Source organism: Haliotis rufescens, unplaced genomic scaffold, assembly GCF_023055435.1.
Source record: "Haliotis rufescens isolate VD_foot unplaced genomic scaffold, xgHalRufe1.0.p SCAF_33, whole genome shotgun sequence".
Lineage (NCBI taxonomy): Eukaryota > Metazoa > Mollusca > Gastropoda > Lepetellida > Haliotidae > Haliotis > Haliotis rufescens.
In genome coordinates this window covers 3,298,575-3,311,806 of record NW_025964035.1, presented here as the reverse complement: position 1 = coordinate 3,311,806, position 13,232 = coordinate 3,298,575, and the positions used below count along the sequence as shown (strand labels likewise).

The following is a 13,232-nucleotide window of genomic DNA, read 5'->3' as shown; positions in this document are numbered from 1 at the left end:
TGTAATATTGGGATTCCCCGATATTCCGCAGTAATAAAAGTAGTGCGCCGCGGTGGGCGTGGCTTAATTTTTTTCACATTCATTGGGAAATGAATGCAATAACACGTGACCAATTCAGCTAATCAGAATGCAGGAATTTAACCCTGCCAATGAAACCATTGTGCTTCCGTGATAGAATTGGTCCCAAGCATTATAAGCTGGACGTAAGAAGCGTCTGAGTGGATCGGAGGATGAGTGAGTGAGTATGGTTTTACGCCGCTTTTAGCAATATTCCAGCAATATCGCGGCGGGGGACACCAGAAATGGGCTTCACACATTGTACCCATGTCGGGAATCGAACCCGGGTCTTCGGCGTGACGAGCGAACGCTTTAACCACTAGGCTACCCGACCGCCCCGGATCGGATGATGAGGCTGGTGAGGTTGGTCTCTTGGTTCATAGCGGGTCATCGTGTCTCGACGGCTTGTTCGGTATATCAACCATTGTTTTGCGTGGTGAGACGCTTACTGGAATATTGCTGGGTGAGACCAGACTCTATGATGATGATGATGATGATGATGATTCTCGCCATTCTAACTTCCCTTGTGCGACCCGTGAAGATCCGGGTTAAAATTAATCTTCAGCAACCCATGCTTGTCGTAAGAGGCGACTAGCAGGATCGGGTGGTCAGGCTCACTGACTTGTTCGATGCATGACATCGTATCCCAATTGCCTGGATCTATGTTTATGATGTCAATTACTTGGTAGTCTGGTACAGACGCGATTATTTACATACAGCTGGAACATTGCGGCGTTATACAATAAACAAAACACTAAGGTAAGCGATTAAGAACACTTTTATTTCAGCAAGGAAGACATCCGTTACACCTCACTGAATCAGAAATGTTGCTCAAATTTACACTCACAGAAACAGTTCTTCAGGATTCGTATCACAAACGTTCTACAAAACCGTCGGATATTCCTCTCCCTCTGTAATCATGAAGCTGAACTTCGATAAGCATATGATGTCATTTACATTATGACGTCATATTGACGTGACGTCATTAAGGGATTCAATTTTTTTTTAAATTTCTTCTTTATTTCTTCTTTTTTTCTAAGAAAAAAAAGAAGAAAAAAAAGGGATTCACTTACATACACTATTTGGTTAAAACTTCCAGTTGCGGGTAACAATGACGGTAACAATTCAGCATCTGTGCAGTTTAGCAGCTTGGCGCACCTGCGTTCATGTTGCAAGCCATTGCGACCATGGAGAGCCAGAACTCGTAGCCGTTGGGGATGATGTGTTCGGGGCCGAGGCTGAAGCCGGGGTTGCTGGACCGGGGCCTCAGTTCGTAGGTGTAGACATACCTCGCCCCACCCCCCAGCATGGCCCAGTCGTCGCTGGCGCCGGACACAGGGTCTGCAACGTGGGGGAGTAAAGAATCAGATCATTAAAAAAATGGCTTACATTTAGTCTCTGAAATGAAATATTGTATTTTTTTGTGTTGAAGAGATAATGGAAAGTTAGCCTGTGTTAAAGTATGGGAGTTACGATCATCTTAGCGCTAAGATCGCTTTGTGCAAGTGGGCCCAGGAAAGCTCTTCTGAAACTGGAGACATCCATTCTTGTTGACTATTGCAGACTTGCTGGGGCGATTCGGATATACTTTTTTCAGGGTCTTTGTGGGGGGTTTAAAAAATCTATTTTGGAAAATACTTCTCTTCTTGTGACTTTTAAAAATAAATTTCTGGTTTCTCACTGTTCGCCCATGCCTCAAAATACCCTCCTAATATTGTTTTTGATTTTTGATTTGATTTTGTAAACGGAATTACATTCCTAAGTGTGTCAGATTCCCATGGCAACCTAGCCCCGTATGTTCAAACTTCAAAAGGCAGGCTATATGGTATATAAATATCAAATTTAGTTTCATGATTTATAACCTACTTAAGAGACAAAAATAACATAAAAAATCCTCCATTAGCACCCTGTCAGTTTTGATTTTTTCCTCTGGGAAAAAAGATATATTTGAGTGCCTAATTTTCCTGAGCACCTATCCCATTCGTGATAACTCGTGTTATTCCGTGACAAGCCGCAATGACATTGAAATGGGAGAGCGGTGATCGTTGCAATAATCACCCAATACAAATCGCAGTAGGGTGTGGCCGTTTGAATCAGCTGTTTCAATCAGAAGGGGAGGTGGTGTAACATCGGCTCGTCACGCCGTCTGTGTCCTCACATGGGTATTAAAAGCGGCATAAAACCACACCCACTCACTTTCAATCAGAGGCGGTTATTGTGATTTGAGGATTGAGCGTCTGCTTGGAGAGCGGACGTCGGTGGTTCGATCCCCGGCCGCGTTAAGAAATGGTTAGTTGTTGTTACACTGCCTGGCTCTCGACGTTAAGGGTCTAAAACAAGAACTGGTCGGCTCGGAGTCAGAATACTGTGTCTGAGTGGGGTATTCATGTAGCCTGTGGCATGGTGTATCAGTGGGGTAACATTATAAAGTCCGGTCTAGTATAAGCTGCTCAGCACACACACACACACACACACACACACACACACACACACACACACACACACACACACACACACACACACACACACGCGCGCGCACGCGCGCGCGCACGCACGCACGCACGCACACACAAACACGGACACACGCACGCACGCACGCACAAACTAACACACACAGACACGAACGCACAAACACAGACACACACACACGCACACAAACTCAGACACCCGCACGCACAAACAGATATGTTTTAACGAAATAACAATATACAACTGTATTGCAATAAAACACAATTTCACGGATAGCGTAATAACAAAACTTGACCTTATTTGAAGAGGTCATGGCGTTATAACGAGACCACAATACTCACACAGCACGTCAGGCCCGTGACCCCACTGGTAGTTGCTCCCGAAGGGCGCCTTGAGGGCGTCGTTCATCAGCCTCGCAACGTTATCCTGGAAACAAGGTGGTCGGTCATATAATACACTTTCACAGAAAATCACAATCCTCGTTTATCCACAGTATTGTATCTCCATTATATGCTGCCCGGCTCCACTTGCTATATTTAAGTGAGTAAGTATGATTTTACTCATCTTCCCGAGGCAAGAGAGTGAACTGACCTTAAAAGTCCAGTTTCCATCTTCCCGAGGCAAGAGAGTTAACTGACTTTGAAAGTCCAGTTTCCATCTTCCCGAGGCAAGAGAGTGAACTGACCTTAAAAGTCCAGTTTCCATCTTCCCGAGGCAAGAGAGTTAACTGACTTTGAAAGTCCAGTTTCCATCTTCCCGAGGCAAGAGAGTTAACTGACTTTAAAAGTCCAGTCTCCACCCTTGCCGAACTAGGCTAGAATTACTGGGCTCTATCGTAGCGCCACCGGTGGCTATTACCAGGTATGTCCCTTCTAAGCTTCTCCTATGGACCAATCAGATTCCATCACTCGTATCACTTGCATTTGTTTCAAACAAAATGGCGGCGCCAAGTCAGGACGATCTGCTCGATAATCAATATCTAGATTGTGATAAAACGGGTTTTATATCGCGAAATGCATCAAATCACGTGAGCACCTTGATTAAAAACATGAAAAGATTTTGAAAATATCTGTTGACGACGAGTTGGCGATGCATATGCTTTGCAAATCCTGCAATCGACCGAAACCTGCATGAGTGAGTGAGTGAGTTTGGTTTTACGCCGCTTTTAGCAATATTCCAGCAATATCACGGCGGGGGACACCAGAAATGGGCTTCACACATTGTACCCATGTCGGGAATCGAACCCAGGTCTTCGGCGTGACGAGCGAACGCTTTAACCACTAGGCTACCCGACCGCCCCGAAACCTGCATGACAGTTTACGAACCGGATTTCGATTTCGTTGCGCGATTTTGATTGAACTATGCCCTATCCATAAATGTTATGTGCGAAAACACGACAAACCAATCAGAATGTGCCGAATGACTTAGGTAAATAATGAAAAAATAATCCATTAAATCAGTTATCGCAATATAATTGTGACCATTTAAAAAATCATGATAAATGTTTCACTGTCAAATGTCTTCTGGTCTGCAACTGTTCATGAATCCGTCAATGCGTAGGAAGCTGACAGTAATTCGACTCTTTCAGATCCTTCCGCAAGTATATAACACGCAAGTCAGGTCGTAAAAAGGCCAGGAATCGCCCTCAAGTCGCTCTTATATATAGGCATAGCCCGGCTTCCAGAAGAAACTGTCCCATCCGGAAACTTCTCGAACGATCAGGTCTGTCGTGTTCAAGTTTATACAAAGAAGGATAACTCTTAAATTTCTCGCTGCCGCCGAGTACCACTAAAATCTTTCCATGGCAGCTCTCGACATTTTACTAACGCTTCAATTATTTGCTGCCACTGACATTCACTACAAAGAAACTAACAATGATATCTACTGCCACATAACAATGTAAGTGGTGTATATATATGTATCTCACCACTTCGACGGCGTTTTCTGGGCGCACGTTGGCGTACGAGTAGGGCGTAAGTAGCAGCTGTGAGTACGAGTGGACGGCGAGGTATGCGAGGAGCGTTTGACCTCCGGAGTTGATCTCCGCCACCTTGTTTCTGATAGCCTGGGCCTCCGCCTCGGAAAACACCGAGTTCCCGCAGTAGATGTCGCTACTGCACTGGTTGCTGACGCCAACGGCTGCGAAGGTAACGACATGACGACGTCATTTTGGTGAGTGGATGTCAGCTCTATTTCACAATTATCACAGGAATCTTGACATGATTGAGTCCCAGAATGATAGAGTAGGTGTTAGTAACATGAACAACGACCCAAGCCACACAATTTAGCTCAACCACATTTTGTCAATCCTGCCCCCACAGTGTTGCTTTAATTGTGTCTGTGAGTATATGTATTTTAAAAGTTTATCACCTGGAAATGACAGTCAAGATTTTCACCTGTACGGATGACAAAAAAGTTGTATCTAAATCGCTTCCTGGTTTCCGTAGTCCAGAGGTAGAGCTTCTACCTGGTGAGCGGAAGGTTCGCGGTTCGATCCCCGGCCGCGTCATACCAAAAGACGTCGGCTCGGAGTCAGTATACTGTGTCTGAGTGGGGTATTCATGTTAAACTGCGGCATGGTATCTCAGTGAGCTAGCCCTATCAATCGGCATCAGTCCGGACTAGTACAAGCAGCCACACACAAACACACACACACATACACACACACACACACACACACACACACACACACACACACACACACACACACACACACAACGTCGCTATATAAGTGTAATAATCTTGAACGCGACGTTAAACCCCATTTCACCTCACCTCCAAACTTATTTGCAAAAGGATTCTTGTTTTACCTGATAGCGCAAGTATGGCAAGCCAAAAGGGTCACCTTTACTTTGCAAGGTACGCTTTGGGAAGATGCATGTGTGTTTAGTGTTCTGGGTTTATACTTCACACGATACTACGAAACGCATTATACGAATATAGGAAACGAGGCCACAGGAGGTATGAAAGTAGCTCAGCTTAAGACTCACTGTTCCAGTATGCTTCGAAGTTCCTGTTGAGGTCCACCCCTCGGCAGTTCCCTTGCTGTTGGGACCGGTTCTTTCTCCACAATCGGTTCTGTGAACGCAATAACTCAACCATGATCCTTAATGGTGTGGGTCAGAATAGGTCAGTACTCCCCGAGGATATATTGAGTAGGTCCCTAGTACCCCAGGCTTGGCTCTGCCGGGGCAAGGGGGTATTTACAGTTTTTGTTTGTTTGTTTGTTTGATTGTTTGTTGTTTAGCCACACTCAGCAGTATTCCAGCTATATGACGGCGGTCTGTAAATAATCGAGTCTGGGCCACACAATCCAGTGATTGACATCATGAGCATCGATCCACGCAGTTGGGATACGATGACATACTAAGTCAGCGAGCCTGACCACCCGATCCCGTTAGTCGCCTCTTACGACAAGCATAATCGCCTTTTACAGCAAGCATGGGTTGCTGAAGACCTATTCTACGCCGGATCTTCACGGTGGGAGACAAGCATGAGTTGCTGAAGACCTATTCTACGCCGGATCTTCACGGTGGGAGACAAGCATGGGTTGCTGAAGACCTATTCTACCCCGGGTCGTATTCACAGTGACGTGAATGTGGACATGTGAGTGTGCTAACAGGGTTGGGATGTTCTCACAGTGGTGCGGGGGTACTTACATTAGTGTGGGTGTACTCGTAGCCGTCGGGGTTGGAGACGGGGACGACGTAGATGTCGTAGTTGTCCAGCATGTATCTGGCGTCAGCATCCAGGGAGTACCTGCTCACCAGCTGCAATGTAAGATATAACTATTGCAAGTAATGGACACATAAAGTAAGGCTAATATTAAAGAGGTCAAAGACGCTGTGGTTCCCTGAACACAGTTGGCGTCCTTAGTCACACAAGGAACCGCTTATAAGGGGTTCTAATCAAAATACGCTCCGAAAACTATCTTTCGAACTTCTCGGCTTCTGTCAATGTGTGGCTCCCAACTAATCAGCCTGTTCATGCGTGGCAACTCGCCCTGCGTATATGTTGTTACTAGCTACTCGCTCTATCCATGTGTGGCTACTAGCTACTCGCTCTGTCCATGTGTGGCTGCTAGCTACTCGCCCTGCCCATGTGTGGCCACTAGCTACTCACCCTGTCGATGTGTGGCTACTAGCTACTCACCCTGTCCATGTGTGGCCACTAGCTACTCACCCTGTCTATGTGTGGCTACTAGCTACTCACCCTGTCCATGTGTGGCTGCTAGCTACTCGTCCAGCTACTCAACCTGCCTATGTTTGGCTACTAGCCACTCGCCCAGCTACTTACCCTGCCTATGTGTGGCAACTAGGTACTCGGCCAGCTACTCATCCTGTCTATGTGTGACTACTTACTACTCGCCCAGCTACTCATCCTGCCTATGATTGACTACTCGCCCAGTTACTCATCCTGCCTACGTTAGGCTACTAGCTACTCGCCCAGCTACTCACCTTGCCTATGTTTGGCTACTAGCTACTCGCCCAGCTACTCACCCTGTTTTTATGTGGCTACTAGCTACTCGCCCAACTACTCACCCTGACTATGTGTGGCTACTAGCTACTCGCCTAGTTACTCACCCTGCCTACGTGTGGCTACTAGCTACTCGCCCAGCTACTCACCCTGACTATGCTTGGCTACTAACCACTCGCCCTGCTACTCACCCGATCCATGAAGTACATGATGGACCCCCCTGAAATCCACTCCCTGGCGTGAATCAGTGACTCAATGAAAATAGCCGGCTTCGATCCTCCGGTTCCGAACTGTAAGAAAAATGAATAAACATGACATTTGTTTGCAGTAAATACAGGAATAGCTCCATTATGATACAATTAGAACATCAATGTTCCTTGAAAGCTCTCAAAGCGTGGGAAACTTCAATATTATGACTGCATCTTTGGTGACTCGCTCCTGAGTCGGCTCCACCCACAAGCTAATGGTTCCAATTATTTTCGAGCTGGATACACAATATCAATAATATTAATAATAATATTAATTTGTTAATAACATCTTAATCTCTTTGAAAAACCGTGCCGACCCTCTGTCAAGACGAAGAGCGAAGGATGGGGTTGGTTGGTTGGTTGGTTGGTTGTTTTACGCCGCACTCAGCAATATTCCAGCTATATGACAGCGGTCTGTAAATAATCGAGTCTGGAGCAGACAATCCAGTGATTGTTATCATGAGCATCGATCTACGCAATTGGGATCGATGACATGCATCAACCAAGTCAGCGAGCCTGACCACCCGATCCCGTTAGTCGCCTTTTACGACAAGCATTGTCACCTTTTACGGCAAGCATGGGTTGCTGAAGGCCTATTCTACGCGGCCCGGATCTTCACGGGTCGCGAAGGAGGGGGACATTCAACGCGAGGAGTTTTCGCCACCAGGGCCCTGTTAACTCAAAGCGATGGAAGAGCTGCAGTGATCGTCAGCCATGTTAAAGTATGGACGTTACGATCACCGTAGCCCTAAGATCGCTACGGAACGAGGCCTGCGGTGATCGTCAGCCATGTTAAAGTATGGACGTTACGATCACCGTAGCCCTAAGATCGCTACGGAACGAGGCCTGCGGTGATCGTCAGCCATGTTAAAGTATGGACGTTACGATCACCGTAGCCCTAAGATCGCTACGGAACGAGGCCTGCGGTGATCGTCAGCCATGTTAAAGTATGGACGATACGATCACCGTAGCCCTAAGATCGCTACGGAACGAGGCCTGCGGTGATCGTCAGCCATGTTAAAGTATGGACGTTACGATCACCGTAGCCCTAAGATCGCTACGGAACGAGGCCTGCGGTGATCGTCAGCCATGTTAAAGTATGGACGTTACGATCACCGTAGCCCTAAGATCGCTTTACGGAACGAGGCCTGCGGTGATCGTCAGCCATGTTAAAGTATGGACGTTACGATCACCGTAGCCCTAAGATCGCTTTACGGAACGAGGCCTGCGGTAATCGTCAGCCATGTTAAAGTATAGACGTTACGATCACCGTAGCCCTAAGATCGCTTTACGGAACGAGGCCTGCGGTGATCGTCAGCCATGTTAAAGTATGGACGTTACGATCACCGTAGCCCTAAGATCGCTACGGAACGAGGCCTGCGGTGATCGTCAGCCATGTTAAAGTATGGACGTTACGATCACCGTAGCCCTAAGATCGCTTTACGGAACGAGGCCTGCGGTGATCGTCAGCCATGTTAAAGTATGGACGTTACGATCACCGTAGCCCTAAGATCGCTTTACGGAACGAGGCCTGCGGTGATCGTCAGCCATGTTAAAGTATGGACGTTACGATCACCGTAGCCCTAAGATCGCTTTACGGAACGAGGCCTGCGGTGATCGTCAGCCATGTTAAAGTATGGACGTTACGATCACCGTAGCCCTAAGATCGCTTTACGGAACGAGGCCTGCGGTGATCGTCAGCCATGTTAAAGTATGGACGTTACGATCACCGTAGCCCTAAGATCGCTTTACGGAACGAGGCCTGCGGTGATCGTCAGCCATGTTAAAGTATGGACGTTACGATCACCGTAGCCCTAAGATCGCTTTACGGAACGAGGCCTGCGGTGATCGTCAGCCATGTTAAAGTATGGACGTTACGATCACCGTAGCCCTAAGATCGCTTTACGGAACGAGGTCCTGGTTATCATAATGAATCTCTTTTTCCATTATTTGTTTAAGCTGCAACGAGGACAATCATAAAAGCGTTTTGTGTGAATTAGAAGCGTTCTCTTAAAACTGTTACAAATCGTGTGAAATTATGAAAGAAACAAAAGAAAAAAAACAAATTGCTGTACAAAAGTAACTGTTACAGACTTTTCTAAAAAATTTTACTTTTATGCCACGTTTGTGAAATCGACCTTAGGCTAGAGTAGTTTGGAGATATGAGTAGTTTGCCTCATATGAGTAATAGTGTGTTAGTTGTGTAACGCTGCACTCAGCAATATTCCAGCCATGGGACGGCGGAGTGTAAATAATCGAGCCTGGACCAGACAATCCAGTGGTTGACATGATCATCAGCGACCAGCGACTCCCGTTAGTCGCCTCTTACGACAAGCATAGTCGCCCCTCTACGGCAATCATGGGTTGCTGGAGACCTATTCTACCCTGTAAGTCTGTAAACTACTTGATGAGAATGTGTGTGTGGCATTACCTTGATGTAGGCGATGTTCCGCCCCTCGTAGGTCTGGGGACTCAGGTTGCCCACTTCCTGGACGAGGTTAGGGAAACTGCTCTTCAACCCATCCATGATGTCCACAAACTGATACACGAATAATAATTATAATAATAATAACAACGACGACGATGATAATAATAATAATAATAATAATAATAAGATGATGATGATGATGATACAAACAACAATAATAATAACAACAATAACGACGACGATGATGTTAACTCACTCACTAATAATAATATTAATGTAATTACTATTCCTACTACTATTATTATAACTACTGCTACGACTACTACTAAAATGATCATGAATATGATGAAGATGATGATGATGATGATGATGATGATGATGATGATGATGATGATGATGATGACAAAAGTAATATGATAATACTACAACAACAACAACAACTACTACTACTACTACCACTACTGCTACTTCTGGACCTTTGTAATGTGCCGAATCTACCCACTAATATTTGCTCCCAACCCCTGTCAATGCATCAGTGTGCAGTCGAATTTCATTCTCAGCTCCCTGGGGACCATCCAACCCAAGCTGCGTTATGTGTTGACAGTAAGGTTAAACAGTCGCATTGCCATCTCATCCTACCGGGTACCTCCATACTGATGTGTGAACAGAAACATGCCACTTGCCTGAGGAGTCCCCACATGTAACATTAGTATCAGGTTCGGCATTTAAAGGAGACCATCGACGGATACCCAAAAGCAGGAAGATCTAAGGTAACACGTGACAAATCTCAAGAGCGCCAATAATAACACGATAATGTACGGCAAGCACCATCATCATGGAAGTAGTAGATATCGGCAATGGGGTCGGTACTCACCGACTGGTATCTCTTATAGGCTGTGTGGGTGGTGTAACCCCCGGACCAGCTGATGTAGGGGGACGCCTGCTCATGGGGGCCAAGGCTCGGCTGCCGCGCGCGCTCCAGGAGCCTGAAACGTGTATCTGCCATAAGGTGCCAAAAAAATCCCTTGACATTCTCAAAACTGTGTTTGCTCGTAAATGTCGAAAAGCAAATGTCGTCCGGCTTTCAAAAAAGACACATGGCAAGATGGGTTCTAAAAAATAATTGTTGTGGGTCTCCCCATTTTTGGGGGGATCCACCTTTTTATGTTTTGAAGCAAAGGCGGAAAAAATATTCTGCATTCCGAGGACCTGTCGTCGAGTGGAAGATTGGGTCCCCATGCACCCGAAATATGTATTTTTAACTACTTTTTGATAATAGTCAGAGTGTCTACACAATGAATGTTGAGGGCAAATTATAGTCCAATGGTGTCCATTGACCGCCATATTAGCGGCCATATTGGATTTTCGACGAAACTTTATATTTTAGCATTTGAACTGGACAGGGCCCGAGACCATTTTTGTGTGTAATTTGAACACGAGAAAGAGACTGAAACGGTTATTTTCACGATCAAAGTATTATTTAAACAAGTTGGGTGCATTAAATCACGAAAAACTCGAACAAGTCAGTTTATTTTACTCAAAGGCTTGTAAATATCTATTTGCACACAAAGCAAATGCATGACGTCCATGAAGGCTGGAAGGGACAGTATTAATTATACTAAATTGATAGCTCTTTTAAAAAATAACAAACTGTAGGCTTCAAAAGTCACAGTATTAAAGATTTTAATTTGGATTTTAATTTTTAATTTTATTTACTAAAACATCATTCCAACCAGTTCCTGTAATATAATTCAACTTTGTGAGTGGTATGAAAGTCAAACTTTATATTAAAACATTGCTACTAGATAATGCCGAGATTGAATGAAAGAGTGAGTGAGTATGATTTTTACGCCGCTTTTAGCAATATTCCAGCAATATCACGGCGGGGGACACCAGAAATGGGCTTCACACATTGTACCAATGTCGGGGATCGAACCCAGGTCTTCGGCGTGACGAGCGAACGCTTTAAAAACTAGGCTACCCGACCACCCCCTAGGCACAATAGAAGCCAAATAGTTGTTCACATTTTAATGGCCTCTTATTCCTAGCTTGAATTTGTTACGTACATCTCAATGTCGTTCTCCATGATAGTAATAGGTATCTTAGCTGTCCGCATCAATCGGCTGAACAACCCATAGCTGGAAGGGGGGACTCGGATCTCGGAGGTTCGGTTGATGCCAGAAAAGCTCCACACATCGACCTGGAGAAAAACAAAATCGGAAGTTTACATACTATGACTACTACACGAGTGCGGGTATGGTGCTGACAAACCTAGAAACTTAATCGGGGCAAACCGGGATTCGAACCCACAATCACGGGTTTCTGGCTTGCCCAAGGGACGCAACTCTGCACAGCGAATCGCGGCGCCTTAGACGACTGGGCCACCCGTGACCCCGTATAGTATCGTGACTCAAGTATCGAGGTACATATCGTATCGTACTCAGGTATCGCGATAGATATATATCGTAGTATCGTGACTGTTGTATGTGAGGTTGGCGTAGCGTTAAACCCCTAAAGTTTAAACTCCCTAAGTTTAGGCTTGACAAACAAACAAACAAACAAACAAACAAACTTGCCCATGGTTCTCCCGTCCTCAGGATCCCGTTCAGAACATTCAGCTGTTCCTTGTTCTTGGCTATGACCGAGACTAAGCGGTGTCTGAAAAATTCAATAAAAAATAAAGCAATTATTCAACCCGATAGGATAGAGAACAAGTGATTATCGGGATTTGAAACCTCTGATGTACCAATCAGAATGTCTGGTCCAAAACTGTTGAAAAACGTCGTTAAACTCACTCACTCACCCGACCCGTGAAAACCCCGGGTAGAATAGGTCTCCAGCAACCCATGCTTGCAGTAAAAGGCGACTATGCTTGTCATAAGAAGCGACTAACGGGATCGGGTGATCAGGCTCGCTGACTTGGTTGATGCATGTCATCGTATCCAAATTGCGTGGATCGATGCTCTTGAAGTCAGTCACTGGATTGTCTGGTCCAGACTTGATTATAAATAATCAAGCTGGAATATTGCTGAGTGCGGCGTTAAACAACAAACAAACAAACAAACAAAAACACTCACTCACTGATAGAATAGCGAACGGAATCCACCTACCCATGAAACGATTGTTTCGCAGCTACAGCGTACACGCCCAGCACAATCAGAAGAGCCAACACCTTCATGTCGATGCGATGTGAGATCCCCCAGCAATGTGGCCGTGTCCGGCGGTCGATCATATATACACTGTATCGACAACCACTTGTGGCAACCCCAATACGATTTACAATGTCACATGATACCATTGTTAGAAGTGGTATGATATACCGTGTATAAATCTCTTCCATGCAGAGAAATACCGTTGTTTAATTTAGTCAATCATTCAAGGAGTTTCACTTCAGTACTAGTATTTGGGCTTCGAGCTCAAGTTTATCAGGTTGTAAACGTAATACAAGGTCAAAGGCGGATCAAGAGGGGGGTGGGGGGTGTCCAGGGGTCCGGCTCCCCTTCTTTGGAAAAGCAAATGTAATATGTTGTAGGCAATAAAATTAAAGACAGATT

General features: G+C 45.5%; 1 protein-coding gene across 1 annotated transcript; it reads right to left on the bottom strand.

The window, feature by feature from the left end:
* Window positions 1–817: 817 nt before the first annotated feature.
* On the bottom strand, window positions 818–12,932 carry LOC124117191 (carboxypeptidase B-like). The gene is made up of 11 exons (XM_046478953.2): window positions 12,789–12,932; window positions 12,255–12,336; window positions 11,745–11,878; window positions 10,553–10,664; window positions 9,682–9,789; window positions 7,194–7,292; window positions 6,186–6,296; window positions 5,517–5,604; window positions 4,454–4,665; window positions 2,868–2,952; window positions 818–1,398 (listed from the first exon to the last, which is right to left on the bottom strand). Exons 1-11 carry the CDS (start codon window positions 12,908–12,910, stop codon window positions 1,199–1,201), a joined length of 1,353 nt encoding a protein of 450 aa, XP_046334909.2. The 5' UTR covers window positions 12,911–12,932; the 3' UTR covers window positions 818–1,198.
* Between the last annotated feature and the right edge of the window lie 300 nt (window positions 12,933–13,232).